Here is a 25780-nt window from a genome sequence, read left to right as displayed (position 1 = left end):
TATTCTTTGCTATGAAAGCTTCTGAGATCAGCTGTGGGAATAAATCAGGTGATTGACTGCTAACCTCAGTTGGCCTCTTACGTGAACATGAGGTGGAAAGGTTGCAATTCCCTTTGCCTGCGTTCCTGATTTCTACCTGATTGCCACCACTCTGCCACCTCATCCAGGAGGTTCAAGTCCAGTGGGGAAAAAGTAAAATAAAGTTTATCTTTTTTAATATCTTCATCCCTATGAAATAAAATGCTTCTCATTTCTCTATTCACTGAGACATATTGTTTATTTAAAGTAGTGATAGTAGAATCAGGGTTAAAGATAATCATAATTACTTTATATAACCCTATGAATAAAAGTAATAATTCCTTTCTCTCCGTTTGGAAATGTAGTTATTCAGAACAGCATGTAGACAAAAAAAAAAAAAAAAAATCCTTGACATCCCATTTCTGCAGGCATTTCAGATCCTATTAAAAACTAGGCTAACTCCCCAGTCATTTTGTCTCTCAGCTTTGCTTTCTTTTATGAAAGTAAATGCAAACGAATACAGCCTTTTTACTTAATTCTTTCTAAATAACATAATTTTCTCCTTTATTTTACCTAACAGGTCTATATCGTCCCCCGGGCTGCCATCTTTCGCAGTGATGATGCACTCAAGGAATCAGCAGCCATGCTAAATAACATGCGTGTCTATGGCACAGCTTTCTTGGTCCTTATGGTATTAGTGGTATTTATCGGCGTACGCTATGTGAACAAGTTTGCCTCACTTTTCCTGGCCTGTGTCATTGTGTCCATCTTGGCCATCTATGCTGGAGCCATCAAGTCTTCTTTTGCCCCTCCACACTTCCCGTACGTGTCTGTCTCTCTGCCTAGCCATCTTTGTTGGGTAGTAATTGAAAATATCTGGTGGTGTGATAATTTTAAGTCAGAATTTCATGGAGTCTCTCCGAGATTTTCCCTCTTGGATAAGCCCATTTAGAGTTCCTTCCCCATCTAGGCAGGAAGCCTCCCAGCAAACTATGTCCTGTTCATCCTCTTTCTTATGTCCCAAACATAGAACTAGTAACTGTAACCATAATTTATGTTCAGATATTAGATTTTTTTCTCCCTGATAATTGTACATAATCTTTTTTTAATTATACATATTTTGAACTATTCATAAAGGGCTTTGCAGACAGTGTAGTTATTGCCAGCAGCCTTTATAAGGTATTTAAATGTTGGATTTCTTTTACTAATGAAAAATCAGGGGAGTCAAAAGAAACCTAAAATCTTACCTAAAATGTTTAATTAATTAAATTTTTTTTTCTGTCAGTATTGTAATGGACTAGTCATAAAGGGAAATACTGTACAATTTGCATGCATCTCTCTATATATGTAATATTACATACTATAATACAGCTACTTTTTTCAACCTTGATTTTATTTTTTTTAATTTGTATAAACTTATGGGGGTACAGGTGTAATTTTGTTACATGCACATGTTGTGTATTGGTGAATTCAGGGCTTTTATTAAGAGTTGGAATCTCACTTTGTTGCCCAGGCTGGAGTGCAGTGGCATAATCTTGGCTCATTGCAACCTCAGCCTCCTGGGTTCAAGCAATTCTGCCTCAGCTTCCCAATTAGCTGGAATTACAGGCATGTGCCACCACACCCAGTTCTTTTTTTTTTTTTTTTTTTTTTTTTTTTTTTTTTTGTGAGACAGTCTTGCTCTGTCACCCAGGCTGGAGTGCAGTGGTGCAATCTTGGCTCACACAACCTCTGCCTCCTGGGTTCAAGTGATTCTCCAGTCTCAGTCTCCCGAGTAGCTAGGACTACAAGCACACACCACCGTGTCCAGCTAATTTTTGAATTTTCGGTAGAGGTGAGGTTTCACCATGTTGGCCAGGCTGGTCCTGAACTCCTGATCTCAAGTGATCCGCCCACCTCGGCCTCCCAGAGTGCTGGGATTACAGGCGTGAGCCACTGCGCCCAGCCTAGGTCAGGGCTTTTATCCATTACCCAAATAATGTACTTTGTACCCATTAAGTACTCTCTCACCATTTACCTCCTCCTTCAACTCCCTAGTGCAACTACTTTAAAGTATGTTTTTTGAAGTAGTAATGGATTTGTGCAGATCTGTGACTCACAGGCTCCCTTTTCCCTTTGACTAGTGGCATAGGGACTAGCTGGCACTGAGTGTTATTTGTAGTTTTGTTACAGAATTATCTTGAAGAGTCATCTGGATTATCTGAGGATCAAACTCATTGGTTCTATGTTGATTTAAACAGATTACAGAAAAAAAGATTTTTCAAGACAAAAAGACAGTTCCAATAGGTTTAATGACTTACCTCAAAGTTAATTAATGGCAGAGCAAGAAGATGAACTGTGATTTCCTGACTCCCCATTCAGTATTTCTTCTGTGCCACGCTACATGATGGCAGAAGAAGATTCCATCTTAAACTTTTAATCTGCTTATCTAGGGACTGTAATATAGCTGAAGGTCCTTTCTAGGGTCATACAATTTCTAAAGGTGACATTCTGGTTATATCTCAATTTGGGAAATTCCATTTTGTCTCAGGTTCACCTTTGGGACTTCTCCTCTTTTTTGATTAGTACACGGTCATAATGCATGGTATTTTCTTTGAGATATTCCAGCAAAACAAGACAAAAAATCTAGAATACATGAAACAAGACTGAGAAATGTTGAGAGTTGTTGAAGCTGAGTAATAGGTACATGGTTCATAATAATGTATTCAATCATTTTACAGATTTTAAAAGTCCCTTTGTTGGACCTGAGAGGTATTTTAACTATGGATGTATTATTCCTTTGTTTATATTTGTGTCTCTGGGTTAAAGAAAAAAATAAAACCAGCAGGTTAATATTTGTGTTACCCTTACCCTCACTCCCACTGGGTCTAGGCTTAAGTTCAAAAACAGTTTTCTCTTAGGCCATAGAGGGATCTGCCTTTTAATTCTGGCCAAGCTGTTTTCCTTGCAACAGTAGCCAGAAGATTCAACCTTTAGCATAACATTTTCAAGGGGTTTGTTAAGAATGTAAGGCTTTTCTAGGCCAAAAAAAGAGGAGTGCTTTTTTCTTTATAAGAACAACAAAAGAACTTCAGTATTCTTTTAGACCTAACAATTTTAGCCAAAAATTTTGGAAGATGAGTCAGCATAATGTCTTCAGACAGTTCTTCAATTTGAGTTCCTTCACTGCCACCTACCACCTATGACCTTGGACAGATAACTGTATTTCCCTAACCTTCAATTAACTCCCTAACTTCCTAAACTTCAGTGCTTCCATCCACAACATAGAAATTCTAATACATTGTGAGGTTGCTGTAAGGATTAAATTGGCAGAAAATGTAAGTCGCCATTCACAGTGCTAAAATAAATTATAAATAAATAAACATTAGTTCCCTTCCCACCCATGACAGTAGAAGCTCTTAAAGATGGGGTTCTTGTTTCCTTTACTAACCTGTTTCCTTTTTTTCTTTTGTAATGTGTTTTTTCCCCTTACTTGATCTTTCTCCCTATTTCTTTTCACTTAGGGTCTGCATGCTGGGTAACCGCACCCTTTCATCAAGACACATTGACGTTTGCTCTAAAACCAAGGAAAGTAACAACATGACAGTCCCATCAAAGTTATGGGGATTCTTCTGTAACTCGAGTCAATTTTTCAATGTCACCTGTGATGAATACTTTGTTCACAATAATGTCACTTCAATCCAGGGCATTCCTGGATTGGCTAGTGGTATCATTACAGGTAAGTTAGGGAGTTATTGGACAAGTTTTTTCCTATTTTCTGGGGAAAATAGGCCTTGTCATCTTAGATTCTTCTGCTGTCCATAAAGATTCACTGCCATGGTGCTAATTTCCTTAAGCATACCACACAGCTCTTAATTCAGCATATTTCTGCTTTTCCATTAGTAAAGCTGTCCTTATTCAGGACTCCTTTACAGAGTGATGTCTGCTAAAATTCACCTCCATTTCAGAGCAGAGTTGAGCAAATCACTTTCTAATCTTAGGATAAATTATTCTGTGCATTCTTGTAAAATTGCCAGTGTTCTTCCTGCACTGACAGAATAGAACTATTTTAATGTCCACATCCACATGTATCTTCCTAACTTAGCTAAATTCCTGAAACATTCCTTAAGTGGCTTCTATTATAAATGTTTGGTCTATAAATTTCTTTGCACATAAGTAAGTTTACATTAAGGTGTTAGAAACAGTGTTGATGACTAATAAATAATAATGGGATTTGTGGGGCATTTAGTTTTAGTCTGTTTAACTTTTACTAATTTGCATTAGTAAAGTTAAACTGTATTTGTATATACCAAATCATTTTGTCAAATTATATTTAAATTAGATAAGAAAGAACACTATGTTTGACTGGGCGCGGTGGCTCACGCCTGTAATCCCAGCACTTTGGGAGGCCAAGGCGGGTGGATTGCGAGGTCAAGAGATCAAGACCATCCTGGCCAACATGGTGAAACCCAGTCTCCACCAAAAATACAAAAATTAGCTGGGCATGATGGCGTGCACCTGTAGTCCCAGCTACTGCTACTCTGGAGGCTGAGGCAGGAGAATCTCTTGAACTGGGGAGATGGAGGTTGCAGTGAGCCGAGATTGTGCCACTGCACTCCAGCCTGGTGACAGAGCAAGACTGTCTCAAAAAAAAAAAAAAAAAGAGGCTGGGCAAGGTGGCTGACACCTGTAATCCCAGCACTTTGGGAGGCTGACGTGGGCGGATCACGAGGTCCGGAGATAGAGACCATCCTGGCTAACGTCGTGAAACCCCGTCTCTACTAAAAATACAAAAAATTAGCGGGACGTGGTGGCGGGCGCCTGTAGTCCCAGCTACTCGGGAGGCAGGAGAATGGTGTGAACCCGGGAGGCGGAGCTTGCAGCGAGCCGAGATTGTGCCACTGCACTCCAGCAAGACTCTGTCTCAAAAAAAAAAAAAAAGAACACTATGTTTTTATTTATGTGTGTTTTATTGTGCAATGTGTGTGTGTACATGTGCTCATATAGAAGCAAGCACACCTTTAGAAACTGTATAAATGAGGAGCCTGATTTTGAATGTTTGGGTAGAAAATTATCTAATTATCTGTTTTTCATACTGCTGCTGCTTAAATTCCCATTTTTCCCACCGCAGAGAATCTTTGGGGTAATTACCTACCCAAGGGAGAGATCATTGAAAAGCCTTCAGCCAAATCTTCTGATGTCTTAGGCAGCTTAAACCATGAATATGTTCTTGTTGACATCACCACCTCCTTCACGCTGCTTGTGGGAATCTTCTTTCCCTCTGTTACAGGTAAGCATGTAGGCTGTTGTCTGTTTTAGAAGCTGTCAGACCCAGGGAGTGATTTTTCACAGGAGGCAGAATTCTCAGGGTTCCTAGATTTGCTTCTACTCTTTGCTGTCAGTATCAACATCAAAGTGTCCAAGAAGTTAACTTGGTTTTTCCCCCCTTATCTCTAAAGGTATCATGGCTGGATCAAACAGATCTGGAGATCTGAAAGATGCTCAGAAGTCTATTCCCATTGGTACTATCCTTGCCATCCTGACCACCTCCTTTGTCTGTATCCTTTTTATGGATCCAGTCTAAGTCTCAGTCTTAGCAGCATCCAGTAGAACTGGATGATCAGTATTTTTATCCGAGTAACAAAGGTACCTGCTTTCTGTCACTTCACTTCTTGCCAGATAATCTGCCTACCTCATATAGGAAATTCAAAAAAGAATTTATAGGCGTATTTAGCAACTCATTTTACTGATAGAAGAAATATCCTGAGTATCTACTTTCTATCTCATGTTAGAAGGTAAACAACAGTTTCCTTGACTGTCAATATGGTAGATTTAAGCAATGTTGTCCTTTTTGGTGCATGTATTGAAGGGGTTGTTCTCAGAGACAAGTGAGTAATTAATTTATTTGTAACAATTACGTCTGTCTGCCATGACTTCTGATCATTCCACATAGCTCCAAGACAGTTACAGACTCAACACAGCCAGGCATCGTGGCTCATGCCTATAATCCCAGCACTTTGGGAGGCCAAAGCGGGTGGATTGCTTGAGCTCAGGAGTTCAAGACCAGCCTGTGCAACATGGCAAAACCCTGTCTCTACAAAAAGCATGAAAATTAGCCAGGTGTGGTGGTGTGCGCCTACAGTCCCAGCTACTTGGGGGGCCAAGGTGGGAGGATCACTTAAGCCTGGGAAGTCAAAGCTGTAGTGAGCCATGATGATGCCACTGTACTCCAGCCTGGGTGACAAAGTGAGACCCTTTCTCAAAAAAATAACCCAACCTGAATTATCAACCATGGCTAAAAAAAAAAAAAGAAAATATATTAATGTAGTTCCCAAAGGGGCCAGTATTTTCTAGTGAATATGTGAGACAGTTAAATACAGTCCTTCAAAAAAGCAGTGAATGTGTCTGAATAGTGAGGACTTCCCTGTCCATCCAGAACTGTTCAGAAACGAGACCAAAAGTCAAGAAGGGCAAGTAAAAAAAATTTCAAGTGTCTCTAGCATCTCCTTTATGAGAGATAAGTATCTAATTGTGTTTGGCATTCTAAATAAAAGCCTGAAACTTACTTTCCTCATATTCTGTTCTTTTCTCTTCTTTTCTTTTCTACTTATTTATGTAGAGATAAGGTCTTGCTCTGTTGCCCAGGCTGCAGTGCAGTGGTGCAATGATGGCTCCCAGCCTCAACCTCCTGGGCTCAAGTAATCCTCCCACCTCAGCTTCCCAACTAACTGGGACCACAGGAGCATACCACCACACCAGCTAGGTTTTTTGTTTTTTTAAATATGGGGCCTTCCTATGTTGTCCAGGATGGTCTGAAGCTCCTGGCCTCAAGCAGTCCTCCCACCTTAGCCTCCCATAGTGCTAGGCTTATAGGCATGAGCCACCACACCTAGCCCTTTCCCCTATTATTTTTTAAAAATTTCCACACCATACAGATATATCCCCTGGTCTTTATCCACATCAATCACTTGGCACAGACCTTCAGGATTTTTGCCTATGTTATTGTAATAATCTCCCTTTTAGTTCTAGCCTCTAATCCTTCTTCCACACTGCCACCAGAGTGGCTTTTCTAAAACACAAAATTTGAACCTATAAACCTCCCTGCTTCAGAGCCTGCCAAAGCCTGTTAAAATCCATCACTGTGATCTGGCCCTCTCTGCCTCTTTTTACGCTTATCTCCTGCTATTCCCTCATAATCTCCCTAACTTAGAGTTTAATATGTCTTATTATGTCTCCACTTACAAACACATTTGTCTGTGTTGTTTCCTTTGCTTAGAATAGGTTACTCCCACCTGGCCAACTCATATTAATCCTCTTAGAGACTAGGCTAATGGTCTTCTCTCCTGTAAAGCTTTCCCATACTCACCCAAACAGAGGTCAACACTCCTTGTGTTCAGCCACAATATATTCTATACATTATAGAATATACTATATTATGGCATTTATGATGCTATATTGCAGCTACTTGTTTTCGTATCACTGTCCCCTACACGTTGAGCCCTTTGAGGACGCGAAGCCTAATAGATGCAATATAAATATTGTTGACAAAATAAAGAGCACAGTATATATATGTATGTAACATGGTATATATGTGTGTATGGGGGGGTGTATATATGTATGTATAGAGTATAGTATATGACTATACCATTGTAGTAGGAAATTCATGAAGCTTTGGTAAGTTACACCATAATATAAAAATTATTATTGAGAGTGTAAATTAGAGTATCATTTTGGAAAATTATTGGTTATTATCTCCTAAAGTTGAACACGTGCTTACCTATGACTCAGCATTTCCACTTCTAGGTGTATCTAATGGAAATGCTTGCACATGTGCATCGAGAATAATTCACGAGAATTTTCACAGTAGTAGTAGTCTTTTTTATTTTATTTTATTTTATTTTTTTGCCTGCTTCATTTTCCCTTCATAAATATTCTTAATAGCCAAAACCTGGAAATAATCTAAATGTCCATCGCTAGTAGAGTGATTAAATTATATATTCATGTAATAGGAAGCCATACAGCAAAGTACGTCATAGCAATATACAACCCCCCGAAAAAATTCACAAGCAATGCTAAGAAACCAAACACAAAAGTATGTACTGTGTATCATTTATATAAAGTTTTAAAACGGTAAAACTACATAGTATTTAAAGTCAGAGGGCTGGATGTGGTGGCTCATGCCTGTAATCCCAGCACTTTGGGAGGCTGAGGCTAGAAGATTGTTTGAGTCAGGAGTTCCAGACCAGCCTAGGCAACATAGCAAGACCTTGTCACTACAGAAAGTAAAAAATTAGCTGGGCATGGTGGCGTATGCCTGTAGTGCTAGCTACTGGGGAGGCTGAGGCAGAAAGATCACTTGAACCCAGGAGGTTGAGGCTACAGTCAGTCATGATCACAGCACTACAGTCCAGCCTGGGTGACAAAGCAAGACCCTGTCTCAAAAAAAAAGAAAAAAAAGCATAGTGGAGAGGAAGAAAGGGCTAATGAGGGGAATGGGCATAAGAGAGAATTTGGGGTACTGGTAATGTTCTGTTTCTTGACCTGCATGGTAGTAGGTCAACACCTACAGCATGGGGTGTTTGCTTTATAGAAATCTTCAGATATGCATTTGTTGTTTTTTGCACATTTTTTTTTCCCCTAGACAGAGTCTTGCTCTGTCACCCAGGCTGGAGTGCAGTGGCGCGATCTCAGCTCACTGCAACCTCCGCCTCCCAGCTTCATGCCATTCTCCTGCCTCAGCCTCCCGAGTAGCTGGGACTACAGGCGCCCGCCACGATGCCTGGCTATTTTTTTTGTATTTTTAGTAGAGACGGGGTTTCACCGTGTTAGCCAGAATGGTCTTGATCTGCTGACCTCGTGATCCACCTGCCTTGGCCTCCCAAAGTGCTGGGATTACAGCTGTGAGCCGCCACGCCCAGCCTTGCACATTACTTTTTGTGTGTGATACTTAATAAAAATTGTTAAAAGCAAGTAATTAAACTATTGCCATGTTTCACCCATCAAATTAGCAGTGACCTTAATATTTTTTTAATCCACAAGACTGGTGTGGAGTGTGCATGTGCTGTAAGACTTGAATCTTCTTGTATTTCCAGTGGGAGTAAAATTTAGTACAACCTTCTGGACAGCAATTTAGTGATTTTGAAATGTTTTAAGATATTGATCCCTTTGGTTAGTTATTCCCTCTTAAGAATCTGCCATAACTTAGCTGGGCACAATGGCTCATGCCTGTAATTCCAGCACACTGGGAGGCCGAGAGGGGAAGATCACACAATCCCAGGAGTTCATGACAAGCCTGGGCAACAAGGCGAGATCCCGTCTACAAAAAATTTTGTAAAAGATGAGCCAGACATTGTAGCGCACACCTGTGGTCCCAGCCACTTGGGAGGATGAGGCAGGAGCATCACCTGAGCCAGAGAGGTCAAGGCTGCAGTGAGCTGAGATAGTGTCACTGTACTCCAGCCTTGGCAACAGAGTGAGACCTGTCTCAAAACAAAAACAAAAAAAACAAAAAACCTGACATAAGGAAAAAAACCTGAACTGTGAACATAGATATGTGCATAAAGATGTTAATTATAACATTTTATACAATAGAAAATCAACAGTGAAGAATGGATAACAAATTGTGATGCAATATTATTCAGATCACTAAAAATGTTTATTCATAGCTTTTTATGACATAGAAAAATGCTTATGTTTCACGAATACAGAATTATAGGTGCAGTGAGATCTCAATTTTTCTTTTCTTTTTTTGAGACGGAGTCTCGCTCTGTCGCCCAGGCTGGAGTGCGGTGGCCGGATCTCAGCTCACTGCAAGCTCTGCCTCCCGGGTTCACGCCATTCTCCTGCCTCAGCCTCCCGAGTAGCTGGGACTACAGGTGCCTGCCACCACGCCCGGCTAGTTTTTTGTATTTTTTTAGTAGAGACAGGGTTTCACCATGTTAGCCAGGATGGTCTCGATCTCCTGACCTCGTGATCCACCCGTCTCGGCCTCCCAAAGTGCTGGGATTACAGGCTTGAGCCATCGCGCCTGGCCTCAATTTTTCTAAAAAGCAGATATTTTGATACCCTGAAGGGGAAAGTTAAAACTGAAGCTTAGCTTATTTTCTAGCCCCATATGTATTTTTTTCCTAATATAGGTCAATAGTGCCTTTTGATCAAATCTGGCTATCTTTATATTTTATAATATTATTTGTCTTACTTTTGATTCTCTAAAATTTATAAATAGAAAAAAAAAATTGGGTGGGCCAGACTCAGTGGCTCACACCTGTAATCCCAGCACTTTGGGAGGCTGAGGCAGGTGAATCACTTGAGGCCAAGAGTTCAAGACCAGCCTGGGCCACATGGTGAAACCTCGTCTCTACTAAAAATACAAAAATTAGCCAGGTGTGTTGGCGCACACCTGTAATCCCAGATGCTTGGGAAGCCAAGGCACTTGAACTTGGGTGGGTGGAATTTGGAGTGAGCCAAGATCACACCACTGCACTCTAGCCTGGGTGACAGAGTGAGACTCTGTCTCCAAAAAAAAGAAAAAAGAAAAAAAGAATGGGTGAATGTCTCTCTAGTCTTTCAGTCTAAAGTTATTTCCAGATTAAATTTCCCTACTCCTATTTCTTTCCCAGGTTCGGTGATGCTGTGAAAGGTAATTTGGTGGTGGGCACCTTATCTTGGCCATCCCCATGGGTGATTGTTATTGGCTCCTTCTTTTCAACGTGTGGGGCTGGACTTCAGAGCCTCACAGGTGCACCGAGGCTGCTACAAGCTATTGCCAAGGATAACATCATACCATTTCTGAGGGTGAGTGACCTTTTTTATGCCCTCTTCTTTTTTTCCCAGCTTTAATGAGAAACAGTGTGGTCTTCATGGGCTTAGAAATTACTAGACCATAAATGTGGAGACATGGGTTTTTAGTACAGGACCCTCTAAATCCCAAGCATGAGTTTACATGTGAGTGCTATAGAGGTGCTTAAAAGATATCACAGTTGTAACACTATTGATCTTCCAGATGTCTGAAACTGTAGGCTAGAGAAATCAGAGAGCAATGACTCAATACTCCTCTGCCTGGTATTTCCTTTCTGTGTACAGGTTTTTGGCCACAGCAAAGCCAATGGGGAGCCTACCTGGGCTTTACTTCTAACTGCTGCCATTGCAGAGCTTGGAATACTTATTGCCTCCCTGGATCTTGTGGCTCCAATTCTTTCCATGTAAGAGCCAGTGATTTTCTTCAGTTATTCTTGCTTACATGATAAATAATGCATGTTTATTTCCCTCAGTCATGTAACAGTAGTGATAACAGAGTGGGCTAAATACAGATGTAACTTCACTTAAATAAAAGTCATTCCTGAGAACTCTCAAGTAAGGCTAACTTTTGTAAGTTATTAGGTTTTTTCCTACCTATTTAAATTCAGAAGTTCTTTGGCTTCATTTCTAATTCATTATCAATTGGTTGTAGCTTTTACCACCACTGTTAGTTTTTTTATTTATTCACCTGTGATTTATTGATGACTTACTACTTACCTGGCACTGTGTATTATGGTATTCTGGGAATACAAAGATGGATAAGACACAATCTTATGGAACTGATAAGGGATAAGGAAACCAATGATTCCCATATAGCATGATGAGTGCCGTGGTAAGGGTGAACACTGAGTGCCATAGGAACACCAGGGCAGGGCATGTAAACAGACGGAAACTCAAGAAAGATTTTCTGGAGGAAGTGATACTTGTATCTTGAAGAATAACTGGTTATTTGCTAAGAAAAGAAGGGGTGAAGAACATTTTAGGCAGAGAATGCGTATAAAGGAATTGAGGAATGACATAAGGTAGCACATCCAGAGAACTGGAAGTAGTTTGGCTTGGCTAGAGTGGAGGGTGCATGCTGAGGGAATAGCAGAATAGAGAAGTAGGTAGATCAGGATCACAAAGGGTCTGGAACTTTTACCTGGAAGTAGTGGGTAATCTTTGAGAACAAAATGATAATGCTTTAGGATGATCAGTCTGGTATAAAAGATGGATTAGAAGGAGGCTAGACTTGCTCCTCTAATGCTAATTAGGGAATGCTAATTGGAAAGAAGAAATGAGAGCCTAAACTAAGGTGATTAGTAGTAGAGATGAAAAGGAAGAGAAGCAGCTTAGAGATTTTTAAATAGAATCCATAGGACTTGGTAAGTGAATTTGGAACAAGGGTAAGGAAGAGGAAACCTGGATTATCCTAAGAACAACTGGGTAAAGAGTGGTAATGTCATTGACTGAGAGAACAGAGAAGGATGAGCAGCTTTGTGGGGAGAGGTTGAAGTTTCCCTGCTTCCTACTTAATCAAGGGTTAGTTGTCTAGAAACAGACTTCAATACAGCAAAGGTCTCCAGTTCCTTAACCTTCAAAGAATCATCTTCCAATAAGAATCACTCTTATTCTTTTCATTCTTCAGGTTTTTTCTCATGTGTTACCTCTTTGTAAACTTGGCATGTGCCTTGCAAACATTACTTCGAACACCCAACTGGAGACCCCGATTCCGCTACTACCATTGGTAAGTCTGCTTCTTTTATTCTTTTTACTCACGTTTGGAGAGAATCCATCTTTGAAGTAGAAAACTGGGAGAGTCTGGGTTCTCGATAAAATTTTTTTCTTGGTCAGCCGTTTCATACTGTTTCAACTTTCAATTCTTATCTGAATCCTCACCCTCCTATTTTCCTATATCACTTTATAATAACTTATAACACCCAATAAGAGTAGAGCAAAAGCACAAAATAGATATTTCCAGCCTTCTGTAATTTTCAGATTAAAACAACCTTCTCTTGCATATTTATTTTCCTGTTTGTCTCTTAGGGCTACGGAGTCAGAGGTTCTAAGTTCCAGTTTCAGCTCTACTGTTTCTTAGCTTTGTAACCTTCAGCAAAGCACATAACCATGTAAAATTTAATTTTATTCATTTGTAAAATGGGACTAATAAATCTAAAGTGCTTGTCGTAGTGCCTGGTACATAGTAAAGCTCAGCTCTCGATGAACTGTTGCTGCTGCTGCTGTTGTAGTTAAGTCTCCCCAGTCCTGAAGGGGTTGTCATGAAAGATTTTTGGCTACCATCCCATATCTGTCCTCTCATAGCTAAGAGCTCATTAATTATGTCCCGTATGTACCCACTGCTACATTCTTCTTTGCTAACTTTCTCCTCGTTCCCTTTCTGTCTTCACTTACCAATGGTGGACAGTGATGTAACATTTATTGGGCAAAAATTAAAATCTTCAACTAAGTTTTAATGCCTCTGATCCTCTTTCTAGCTTTAATGTTAGTTAAAAGTTCTTCATGAGGCCGGGCGCACTGCCTCATGCCTGTAATCCCAGCACTTTGGGAGGCCAAGGCGGGCGGATCACCTGAGGTCAGGAGGTTGAGACCAGCCTGACCAACCTGGAGAAACCCCATCTCTATTAAAAATACAAAGGTAGCCGGGCGTGGTGGCGTATGCCTGTAATCCCAGTTACTCGAGAGGCTGAGGTAGGAGAATCATTTGGACTCGGGAGGCAGGGGTTGCAGTGAGCCGAGATTGCACCATTGCACTGCAGCCTGGGCAACAAGAGGGAAACTCCGTCTCAAAAAAAAAAAAAAGAAAGGTTCTGTATAACTTTGTTTGTTGCTATCTTGCCTCTATTTTTCTCTTTCTCTTTACCCTATATTTTCATTACATCCTAGTTTTCTCCAAATTAACACTCCTATTCATTCTTAAAAATTTATCACAGAGCTAAGAAGTTCATTCTGTACACAGAAAAACTTAAGTAAATATGGTTGTCTACCTAATTTGTGTGGTCAAAACAAGCAATTAATTCATTACCGTCTGCCAGGTTTCTCTTATGTACAGTCCAAAAATAATTTTTCTTTTTCTTTTTTTTTTTTTTTGAGACAGAGTTTCGCTCTGATGCCCAGGCTGGAGTACAGTGGTGCGATCTCGGCTCACTTCAAGCTCCGCCTCCTGGGCTCACGCCATTCTCTTGCCTCAGCCTCTTGAGTAGCTGGGACTACAGGCGCCCACCACCATTCCCGGCTAAGTTTTTGTATTTTTAGTAGAGACAGAGTTTCACCGTGTTAGCCAGGATGGTCTTGATCTCCTGACCTCGTGATCCACCCGTCTCGGCCTCCCAAAGTGCTGGGATTACAGCCGTGAGCCACCACGCCTAGCCCAAAAATAATTTTTCTCAGTGAGTTCTGCAGTTGTGCTAATAAATGTTTATAAACTTTTTAGAAATATTTATATGAAAATTTTCAAAAGATCCTAGAGTTATTAACATTTCTGGCTGTGTGTCCCATCCTGGCTTTGCCAAGTAAGTATTAATTGTCCTCATAACTGCAGGTGACTGATAGTGTTGTTATTTACTTAGTTTTCCAGCAGTTGGAAACATAACAGCAGCTGGTCTGTTGCAAAGGACAGTTTGGGATTTAGTGCACATCTACTGACTGTTTCATGATAAGACAACTGTAGAACTGAGAATAAGCATTTAGAAACTTTTGTGGCAGTGTGACATTGCTACAGCATCCAGGCATGTGATGATTTTTTGAATAATTCATTTTCATTGCATTTTATAAAAGTTATATTTATAATAGTTTCAAAGTTTTTAAAAAATAATCCCTCACTACAGATAGTTTGAGAAGCACCTCTAACAAAAGCTTCTTTTTCAGCTACTTTAAAAGATACTTTTTTGTATTTGTTTTTAATTTTCTAGGGCCCTTTCTTTCATGGGAATGAGTATCTGTCTGGCTCTGATGTTCATTTCTTCCTGGTATTATGCCATTGTAGCCATGGTAATAGCTGGTATGATCTACAAGTACATTGAGTACCAAGGGTGAGTGTGGATTTAATCTTGATCACTGCTAAAAGTAGCAAGACTAGCTAGTTTGGTTAGAGCCAGCTCAGTGAAAATACATTAAGGACCCAGGTAACTTCATTTTCATAACTATATTTTGTACCCCTAATTCTCTAACCGTCTTACTGATGCAAGCTTTTCATCACAAGGGAAATCCATTGAGAAAGTATGAATGGATCAATGGAAAATAACAAAGGACATATCCAAATAATAATGATTAGTACTAAACAAAGTATAACACAAATATAAATATTTTTGCTTATCTCTTCAGTCAAGGGATTGTCTCTGAAATGAAAAAGAAATTAGTTCTGAACAACTTTGTAACTACTAAGACTTACAACTTTCAAAAATGAGGACTCATTCATTCTTATTCAGAAGATCACATTGAACTTTACTTTCTCTGCATTATTTTCAAAGTAACTTAAACTCCAGGTCTGTTATAATTTTCTAATCTAAATTGCTCTTTTACATTATTGTTTTGAACAATTAGGTAGAAGGACTGAATGAGTGACCCCTTCAGGCTTTATTCTGAACTGTTTGTGCAGTGCAGTCTGTTGGTGCTGTTGATCTGCCTACATCGGGTTCATTATATTAGTAAAGAACATTATGTAAATCATTAATCTGAGCTTTAATCTTCTACCTTGCACATGTGTGATTTTTAGATTCAGAAAAAACTTTAGTTTTTAAAAGTATACTTACTATAGTTTAAATTTGTCTCTGCTCTTTTCTTTTTCTCACAGAGCGGAGAAAGAATGGGGTGATGGTATCCGTGGGCTGTCCCTCAGTGCAGCCCGGTTTGCTTTGCTTCGGTTGGAGGAGGGACCTCCACACACTAAAAACTGGAGGTAAAGAAATCAACACTAGCGGTATTTGGCACATAGTTAACACACAAAAATATGTGCTTTGTTGATTACAGGATAAGGAAACCATGTGGCTCAAGGAAATGGTATAATGGACCTCTTTTGAACTATTCTAAATCCTTAATTTTTTTATTCCCTTTTCTTCATGTCACTTATGAGCAAGATTTCTACAATTTATTATTCTTCACAATTTATTATTCTTCCTTGAAGACTGATCAACTCGAGATAGTACTGGGAGCGTTCAAACTAATACCCTCATCCTGTCATTTCCTGTGATTTCTTCCTTCTGTCAAATTACCTGTTTCATACAGATCTCCTGAATTACAGGGTGGAGTCTGTCATTCTGTTCCCCAAACCCAAAATGTTTTCTCCTCCTCTCCAACCCCCACCAACCTCTTCACAGGCCTCAGTTGCTTGTATTACTGAAACTAGATGAAGACTTACATGTCAAGCATCCTCGCCTCCTCACCTTTGCCTCACAGCTCAAAGCAGGAAAAGGTCTCACTATTGTGGGCTCTGTCATCGTGGGGAACTTTCTAGAGAACTACGGTGAAGCTTTAGCTGCTGAGCAGGTAAGAGTCAGACTTTGATGTATTGGAACTCAGCTTACAGCTTTGTGATGTTAAGTAGTAAGACCTCAAACTTCTACTTGAATCTTGTTCCTGAGTGATCTAGGAGGTTTCTCACTTAGTGCTGACCTTTGAACAGACACTTTCTCCCAAATAATAAGATGAGCCAGAAAATAGTTATTTATTCTTTCTTCCCATTTAAAGCATTACTAAATTATAAGATGATTAAATCTAAACATTATTTTCAAATATACTCTAAACATTAAGCACTGAGAAAAGTCATGTAAGTAAATTGATCCCTTGAACTATGGAGAGGGTTCCTCTCAATCTTGTGGCAACGAGTAATGACCAAATTTTCTTCCTCTTCAGTCTATGTGGCATCATGAGCAAGATTCCTTTGCCACTTCTGGTTAGCTGTACTGAACATTAAAGTTCTACTTTAACAAGGAAGTTGTTTTCACTCTAATATTTATTATATATGATAGAATTAATCCTGTTGTTTTTGAAATGCCATTGTGTTCAGTGTGTTCAATGGCATTTCAAAAGTCTTACTGGATTTCATTTTGGAATACTTTGAAATCCTAAACACTAGAAATGCTGAAGAAACATTACTCCAGAATGATGGTAAAAATTAATAAAAGGTACCCAGGATTGAAAATCATGAGATCCTAGTTGTCAGCCACATCACTGATTTAATCTGTGCCTTTGCAAAAGTCATTCCATTTTCCATACCGTTATTCCCTTCCTTTTCCCACCGAGAGGGTGGAGTAAGAGTAAATGCGATGATATCTCCAAATTGGTTTGACTAAAGGAAGAGTAATGCAAATACAAGTGTCATGAATAATCACCATTAAAATGTCAAAAAGCATATGGGAATGGGAGAAGCAAAAAAGAAAACATACCTGAGAAAATTCTAAAGTGAAACTGAATCATCATATTGAGTTTCTGGTAAGATGAGTCAGGGCATGACTGGGGCTGAGGCAGGAAGGAGATCTTGTTCACACTAGTGAATCACCCTGGTCAACTGGGAAAGAATGTTGAATATTCACTTTGTAGAGATCCCTGTTCCCAGTTTTTTGGTATGGTGCAAAGGAACAAAAGCAGAACAGAGGAAAAAGCAGAGAAACTACATGTAGACAACCAGCTACAGAGGCAAAAATATGTAGTAAGCACTTAGAAAGTGAAAAAGATAAAAGATCATGAAATTCCTTTGGGATAATTTTAACTTTTTGGACTTTTCTGTAGACGATACAGATTTATGAAGACTTTGGAAAAAGGTAGGGGATATAATACGGAGAAGGAATAATGGGTTAAAAGGTCCAGAGTGAACCACTTCAGTGTTGCGGTCCTGTGTCTCTTTCAGACCATAAAGCACCTAATGGAGGCAGAGAAGGTAAAAGGATTCTGCCAGCTGGTGGTGGCCGCCAAGCTGAGAGAGGGCATTTCCCACCTTATCCAGTCATGTGGCCTTGGGGGCATGAAGCACAACACAGTGGTGATGGGCTGGCCTAATGGCTGGCGTCAAAGTGAAGATGCCCGCGCTTGGAAGACTTTTATTGGTACTAACCATTTCTCATACAAACCTAAGGGCCTGAGTCGAGGGGATATAGTTAAATCTCTGTCACCCCCAGCCTCCTAAAAGAGATTATGCCATTGCTGAAGCATAGTCTTATAAGGCAACCTGAAAAACTACTAGTAGTCTGGTAGTAATACCAGATTCTACCTGTCCCCTTCAGCTTCACATCATGTTCATGAATTATTTATTTCTGTCAAGTCTTGTGCTAGGAATTATCTCCAAAATTGCCATGTTTTCATTTGTGATTTTCCATATTGATGTTCTCACAGAAATTGGAAGAATTGTTCTTCAGCATCATCATCTCCCAAATTCACATATCCCCCCTTAGAAATGTAGTAATCAGAATATACCCTGTAACATAAACTGTGGTTCTCAGTCTAATTCTGTTAGCTATTCAGATTTTTCACAATGATTTTTCTTATGTAATGAGATAGAATCTAAGTAAATAGGACCCCTTGCTCAAAGAAGTGTGAAGAGAGCATTTCCTTGCTTTCCTGACATGCTAGGAAGCAAGGCAAGCCTAAGGATTCTTCTCTGCTTATTCTTTTTTCTCCCTAGGCACAGTTCGAGTGACAACTGCTGCCCATCTCGCACTGCTGGTGGCTAAAAACATCTCCTTCTTTCCCAGCAATGTGGAGCAATTTTCTGAGGGCAACATTGATGTGTGGTGGATTGTGCATGATGGGGGGATGCTCATGCTACTACCATTCCTGCTGAAACAGCACAAGGTATTTGAGACAACTTTTCTTTGCAAGTCTTTCTCCCTTGTGTCCTGGTTCGCCAGACAAATTCTTTCTCTGATTGTATAGTGTTGGGGTTTAGAATCAGAAGAGTTGGAAGTTATTCTAGGCTTTCCTATGATCCCACTTTCAACCTTAAGAGAAATAATTGTCTTTGTATTTGATACCTACTTATCTCCAAGTGAAATTCAGCCAAATTAATAAAGTTCCATATGAGCCCTTGGGGAAAACAACAACAGGTGAACACATCTTTTTTAAAAAAATACTGGAAACTTAAGGTATATGTATGTGTGTGTATTGCACACATATATGCGCTCATTCCGTGGTAAAACTAATTAAATGAAATTTAAAATAGTAAATATATAGTCTGCATGTTGTCATTGATGTACTATCTGAATAAAGCACCCTCTTAACATATCGTGAGCCATCTTTTCTTTTGCCAGTGTTTTCTTGTTATGAAATTAAGGACTCCTTAAAACTGTATTAAATGTGGTGTTTAGTCAATCTTTTGCCCTAATACAATAACATGGCAAGTAGGAAGCTAGGAACAAATAGCCTCATACTACATATAGCAAGATTCTTCTAGACCACAATGTCTTATGTCTTTCTAATTTTCCACATGTGTATGTCACTCTCTCAGGTGTGGCGAAAGTGCAGCATACGGATCTTCACAGTAGCCCAATTAGAAGACAACAGTATCCAAATGAAGAAGGACCTAGCCACCTTCCTGTATCACTTGCGCATTGAGGCGGAGGTAGAAGTGGTGGAGATGGTGAGAAAGCTGAGTTTGAGATACAAGAGGTTCATTCCCCCATTCCTCTCCCTGTCGTCCTTGAATCTTTTCTGGTTTGGGAAATTTTTCAGCTCTAAATATGGATTAATCCCCTAGTGCCAAAAACAAAAAAAAAAACCCTAATTTGTTGCCCTAAGTAGAATGTATATGTGATGCATGTTTGATGTTACTTTTTGGTTTTGCTTTCTTGTTTATCACACAGCCCTTATATTTCTGCCAGATTCTCATCTGCTTAATATAGTTTTATGAAATTTTAATTCATAAAGTCAGCTTAAAATCACACATGGCTTAAAAAAAAACTAACAGTATTAAAAAGAGACTAGAGTTTGTATTTTGTGTTTCAAGGCAACACATGTCTTGGTTAGATTATGGAAAAGACTCTCAGGGCCTCTGGATTTTATCTACAATCACAAAAACATTTATGTAGCTCAATGACTAAACAAAATAGGGGTGAAACATAGGTTAATATTGTCATGCTTTCCCTGGTTTAATTTAGTGACTGGAAATAAAAATGTATGGTTCATCCTTCTTTCTCCTTTGTGCTTTTGGCCCCCTTTGTGTGATGTCTGTGGCAGCATGACAGTGATATATCAGCATATACTTATGAGCGCACTTTAATGATGGAGCAGAGGTCCCAGATGCTCCGGCACATGCGGCTCTCCAAAACAGAGCGGGACAGAGAGGTGAGACCTTACTGCATCAATCCAATCCGGGCTCTCTGAAGTCTGTCACTGAAAGGGATGATACTGGGCTGGGCACGGTGACTCACGCCTGTAATCCCAGCACTTTGGGAGGCTGAGGCGGGTAGATCAAGAGGTCAGGAGTTCACAACCAGCCAAGATGGTGAAACCCCGTCTCTACTAAAGTACAAAAATTAGCCGGGCATGGTGGCACGTGCCTATAATCCCAGCTATTCAGGAAGCTGAGGCAGAGAATTGCTTAAACCCAGGAGGCGGAGGTTGCAGTGAGCCAAGATCGCGCCACTGCACTCCAGCCTGGGTGACAGAGCAAGATTCCATCTCAAACCACCAAAAAAAATAAAAATAAAAATAAAGGGATGATACTATATTGTTTTCACAAGATGACAAATTCTTTCCTTCTCACTGTCAGTTATTCCACTATAACCCATTATTACTTCAAAATAACCAAAGATGAAGCATGAGAGAAAATTTGGTAGAATAACTTGTGGACTTTCTTCCTCAGGCACAGTTGGTGAAAGACCGAAACTCAATGCTACGATTGACCAGCATTGGCTCTGATGAGGATGAAGAGACAGAAACCTATCAGGAGAAGGTGCACATGACTTGGACAAAAGATAAGTACATGGCATCCCGGGGACAAAAAGCCAAGTCAATGGAAGGATTCCAGGACCTGCTTAACATGCGTCCGTAAGTTTTCCCACTCCCAAGTTTATCACAAAATAACCTAACCAGTGGCACAAATGTGACTGCCTGGACACACAGGATGGAGTCTGTTCATTTAACCCTGAATCTAACCACCTCATTATTGTTTGCCTATTCATACTGGCTCCCAATGAATACGGTACACAAGCTAACCATCCCTTCTATCCATAGTTCATCTCCATACTGTGTTCTTACTATAAAATAAGCAAACAGAGAATGAGAAAACCCAGACATTAGTATCATAAAGAAATCATTTTAGGCCAGGCGCAGTGGCTCAGGCCTGTAATCCCAGCACTTTGGGAGGCAGAGGCAGGTGGATTACCTGAGGTCAGGAGTTCGAGACCAGCCTGTCCAGCATGGTGAAACCCTGTCTCTACTAAAAATACAAAAAAAATTAGCCGGGCATGGTGATGGGCGCCTGTCATCCCAGTTACTCAGGAGGCTGAGGCAGGAAAATTGCTTGAACCTGGGAGGCAGAGGTTGCAGTGAGCCGAGATTGCGCCATTGCACTCCAGCCTGAGTGACATGAGCTAAACTCCCTCTCAAAAAAAGAAAAAAGAAATCATTTTATCAGATGACCCAGTCGAGTGAAAAAGCTCTGGATCTCAAGTTTTTAACGTTGACTATTTAGTTAGTTTTCTTTTTACCTTAACAACCTTTATTTCTTCCCACTCAGGGACCAGTCCAATGTGAGGCGGATGCATACAGCAGTGAAACTCAACGAGGTTATAGTTAACAAGTCCCATGAAGCAAAGCTGGTTTTATTGAATATGCCAGGGCCACCCCGAAACCCTGAGGGTGATGAAAACTGTATCCTTTCCAAGAGTGGGGCTTCCAGTAGGGAAGATCTCCTTATCCTCTTTCTAACTAGGTAACAATAAAAGTCATTGTCTATGCCCCACTTTCCCTCTTTAAGGAAGGAAGACTTAAAAGTCTTAGGCAAAGATTTTTACAAAGTTATAAGACTAATCTCTTTTAGGGGAGTTGGGGCAAATATAATTCAGTTCTAAAAGACGTTTCAGGTGGTGTATTTGCAACATGACATCGAATATTCAGTGTATAAAACCCTTCCTGACAATCCTACAGACAGCGTACCCACATCCTTTCTCCTTTTTAGGTTCTACCTGCTTTGCAAAGCCTTTTTCTTTTGGATAGAGTTAGGGGAGAAGCTGAGATAGAACCTCCTTTAACTGAGGGAAAAGAGATAGGTATTCTTCCTCATACCTTCATCGCAGGACTCCGGGGATAAGGGAAACCCTTCAGCACTGACACATAAATTAGTTTATTCCCACCAGTGCCATTAAGAAAAAGAGGTTTAGGCCGGGTGTGGTGGCTCACGCCTGTAGTCCCAGCACTTTGGGAGGCTGAGGGGGGTGGATGACCTGAGGTCAGGAGTTCAAGACCAAGCTGGCCAACATGGTGAAACCCTGTCTCTACTAAAAATACAAAAGTTAGCTGGGTGTGGTAGCGGGTGCCTGTAATCCCGGCCACTTGGGAGGCTGAGGCAGGAGAATCACTTGAACCAGGAGGCGAAGGTTGCAGTGAGCCAAGATCGCACCATTGCACTCCAGCCTGGGCAACAGAGGAAATTCTGTCTCAAAAAAAAAAAAAAGAAAAAAAGGTTTAAAAAGAAAAAGACAAATCGAACTGGCAGAAAAATCTGACTTGAGCAGCTTCACTTAGAAATTACTTGGGTTCGGCCGGGCGCGGTGGCTCAAGCCTGTAATCCCAGCACTTTGGGAGGCCGAGACGGGCGGATCACAAGGTCAGGAGATCGAGACCATCCTGGCTAACACCGTGAAACCCCGTCTCTACTAAAAATACAAAAAAAAAACTAGCCGGGCGAGGTGGCGGGCGCCTGTAGTCCCAGCTACTCCGGAGGCTGAGGCAGGAGAATGGCGTAAACCCAGGAGGCGGAGCTTGCAGTGAGCTGAGATCCGGCCACTGCACTCCAGCCCGGGCGACAGAGCAAGACTCCGTCTCAAAAAAAAAAAAAAATTACTTGGGTTCTCTGTAGGAACCTTGTTAGCTGCCCTATTGTGGCTTTTTTTCTTCTTTCATCATTTTTATCTTACTTAGAATAACACTTGTAGGTTTTCCCATTTTTAAAGTTAACACAAATGGGAGTCTTGTATTATATATGCAAAAGGACTGGATCCGTGGTTACTTCTGCACAGGGTTAAATTCAAAGTTCAGACTTTTCTGAATATATAATAATTAAGCAGCTAATTTTGTAGCTCTATGATCAGATAACCTCAGATTATGATGATGCCAGATTGTAAGTTTGTGCTCTTCTTTTGCCTGTCTCCTTGACAAGTTTTGAAGACATGGAGTTCCTAGAGGTGCTTACCGAGGGACTAGAGCGAGTCCTACTTGTCCGGGGTGGTGGCAGTGAAGTGATCACCATTTATTCATAACCTACTCTGAATGACTGTGCTTGGCCTGTTTTCTTAAAAGGCCTACATCCTCCATGGAAGTGCCAGCTCATTACTACCACTCCTACTCAACTAGAAGCCTATGTTCTGTACACATCATACTGAACTCTTGATGAGCTGAGCCTCAAGTACCTGTGTAAAAGAGCTCCCATCTGATCTGCAGTCCTTACAGAAAAAGCAAATATTCCCTCAACTCAGAACAATGTTCAAGTCTTATGAGCCACGTCTGAGCAATCAAAGGCAAATTAGAATTAACAAGCTGAGCCAATAAATGAATTGGTAAAAGGGATACCAGAAATTCAACTGAAGAAAAAAAGCAAGTCAAGTAAATATTCAGCATTAAAGATGAATCTCAGAAGTCGTGGTCCAATGATGACACCGTGGGGATAACAACTAGAGACAGCTTCACCTTACTAAAGAATTTATGGTCAAGTATATTTAGACCTATTATCCTTGGCAAGCCAAGATGCAAACATTTTTTAGCTATATTTCTTTAGTATACCCACTGCTCTAACTTTATATTAGGATACCAACTTGAAACATGGCTGTAGCCTCTACTTCTTCGAAAACATTCCCCCAAAATACCAGATTTAAGTATCCATACTGTGTCAGTGTATACTTCAACTATTTCTCTTAACTCAAAACCCATTCTGTCATTGTAACACAGGCAATGTTACCATGGAAATTGTTTTTGGTAAGGTAAAAATTATTTCTTTCAGGTTCTTTTCAAATGGCCAAACTAAGAGAACTCCAAAAGGAAGCTATTAACATTTACTGAAATAGTCTGTGATTCTCTATGCAACGTGGACAAAACATACAAGCTGTTATCTAAGAAATGCAGGTCATGGTGCACATTAACCAATAGGTTCTTCTCCCCACTGCATCCACCCCCGCGCCTTTTTTTATGCCCTCTTATTAAGCACAGGTCAAAAAATCTTAAGGAACAAGTACTAGGAAAACTGGCTAAACATCCTTCCCTGAAAGCACTGGGCCATCTTTTAAAGGGCATATCTAGCAGTGGAATTGGAAGTTCTAGAGCCATACTCTTTCCTTGGTGCCAACGTTACTGAGCGGCTACTCTCCTTACCTACTGTGCTAAAATGGCATACACATTGGCATTGACCTGTTGAAGAAATTTTACCACTAAGAAATCTTTTGCCTCATCTACAAAGCTGTAGTTAAGACTTGAGGCATTCACCTTAATGCCAAGTATAAGCATTTTCCCCTTTTTCTTTCAATTTTATTTTTCATTCTGACTACATGAACTTGGCTCTGAACTAAGATTAACCAAGCCAAGCCTTCTATTTGTTTTCAGAAACTTCAGGCCAGGTGCCATGGCTCACACCTGTAATCCCAGCACTTTGGGAGGCCGAGGCAGGTGAATCACTTGAGGTCAGGAGTTCGAGACCAGCCTGGCCAATATGGTGAAAACCTGTCTCTACGAAAAATACAAAAATCAGCCGGGCATGGTGGCGCATGCCTGTGATCCCAGCAACATGGAAGGCTAAGGCAGGAGAATCGTTTGAACCCAGGAGGCGGAGGTTGCAGTGAGCCAGGATTGCACCACTGCACGCCAGCCTGGGTAACAGAGTGATTGATATGTCTGAAAAAGAAAAAAGAAAGTTCAGTGTGCCAAGGAAATACTTGTGTAAGCTTAGCTTTTTATTTACTAATTTACTGATCAAACAACATCTGGCTCACAAGCATAGGGAAACTACTCATGTGGTTGGCTGAGCAGTACTTTCAAATATGTGAAATCTTCATTTCTTTTACCGAATAGGTATTTAGAGAAACTTTTCTTGCCTGTATTCATGGCTGTTTTTGAATTTCAATTTATTAGTCACAAATAGTGCCACTGTTCTTTGATTACTCAATAGGACATGGAGCAAGCTGATCTAGGTGTCAGAAATTATTCATTTGACCTGTAAGGACAGAGAAAACCCTTCAGTATAGCTTAAGAAATTGAGTAATTTTGGGCTGGGCGCGGTGGCTCACGCCTGTAATCCCAGCAACTTTGGGAGGCTGAGGCGGGTGGATCACGAGGTCAGGAGATCGAGACTATCCTGGCTAACACGGTGAAACCCCGTCTCTACTAAAAATACAAAAAAATTAGCCGGGCATGGTGGCGGGCACCTGTAGTCCCAACTACTCGAGAGGCTGAGGCAGGAGAATGGCATGAACCCGGGAGGTGGAGCTTGCAGTGAGCCGAGATCACGCCACTGCACTCCAGCCTGGGCAACAGAGCAAGACTTGGTCTCAAAAAAAAAAAAAAAAAATTTGAGTAATTTTGATTTGCTCCTGCTTTCTTCAACCTCCAGGCCCACTCAGGATGGCAAAGCAGATAGAATCTTACGTCGTTTTTTCTGTTCCTTCCACAGATGGTAGAAGCATTGTTTACAACTCCCACTGCAACACTCCATTGCTTAGTTAACAGTAGTGAGTCATGTCCTGCAGGATCCAGTACCTTTTTTTTATTCCCTCCCCTCCCGAGACGGACTTTTGCTCTTGTTGCCCAGGCTGAGTGCAATGGCACAATCTTGGCTCACCGTAACCTCTGCCTC

At 40.6% G+C, this 25780-nt stretch overlaps 1 protein-coding gene across 12 annotated transcripts in view; it reads left to right on the top strand.

Moving 5' to 3' along the window:
• Nucleotides 1–23993, top strand: part of SLC12A6 (solute carrier family 12 member 6) — a 103789-nt gene extending 79796 nt beyond the window's left edge. For 7 of the 12 annotated variants that reach the window (XM_065547717.2, XM_005559084.5, XM_045395245.3 and 4 more), the window contains 18 exons: nucleotides 599–840; nucleotides 3522–3736; nucleotides 5129–5287; nucleotides 5457–5555; nucleotides 5828–5885; nucleotides 10617–10791; nucleotides 11080–11198; nucleotides 12422–12520; nucleotides 14703–14822; nucleotides 15584–15688; nucleotides 16107–16275; nucleotides 17636–17831; nucleotides 18407–18576; nucleotides 19229–19360; nucleotides 19957–20064; nucleotides 20585–20769; nucleotides 21461–21594; nucleotides 23110–23993. In XM_065547717.2, the coding sequence (XP_065403789.1) occupies nucleotides 599–840; nucleotides 3522–3736; nucleotides 5129–5287; nucleotides 5457–5555; nucleotides 5828–5885; nucleotides 10617–10791; nucleotides 11080–11198; nucleotides 12422–12520; nucleotides 14703–14822; nucleotides 15584–15688; nucleotides 16107–16275; nucleotides 17636–17831; nucleotides 18407–18576; nucleotides 19229–19360; nucleotides 19957–20064; nucleotides 20585–20769; nucleotides 21461–21594; nucleotides 23110–23201 (2577 nt within the window). In that variant the 3' untranslated portion in view covers nucleotides 23202–23993. Of the gene's footprint in view, nucleotides 1–598; nucleotides 841–3521; nucleotides 3737–5128; nucleotides 5288–5456; nucleotides 5556–5827; nucleotides 5886–10616; nucleotides 10792–11079; nucleotides 11199–12421; nucleotides 12521–14702; nucleotides 14823–15114; nucleotides 15276–15583; nucleotides 15739–16106; nucleotides 16276–17517; nucleotides 17569–17635; nucleotides 17832–18406; nucleotides 18577–19228; nucleotides 19390–19956; nucleotides 20065–20584; nucleotides 20770–21460; nucleotides 21595–23109 lie in introns of those variants that run through there. The other 5 variants (XR_012414729.1, XR_012414730.1, XR_001491961.4 and 2 more) reach the window with 4 other exon arrangements.
• Nucleotides 23994–25780: the final 1787 nt, after the last annotated feature.

Source organism: Macaca fascicularis, chromosome 7, assembly GCF_037993035.2.
Source record: "Macaca fascicularis isolate 582-1 chromosome 7, T2T-MFA8v1.1".
Taxonomy (NCBI): domain Eukaryota; kingdom Metazoa; phylum Chordata; class Mammalia; order Primates; family Cercopithecidae; genus Macaca; species Macaca fascicularis.
Note: the sequence above shows the minus strand (reverse complement) of the source record. Positions and strands in the feature narration are given on the sequence as shown.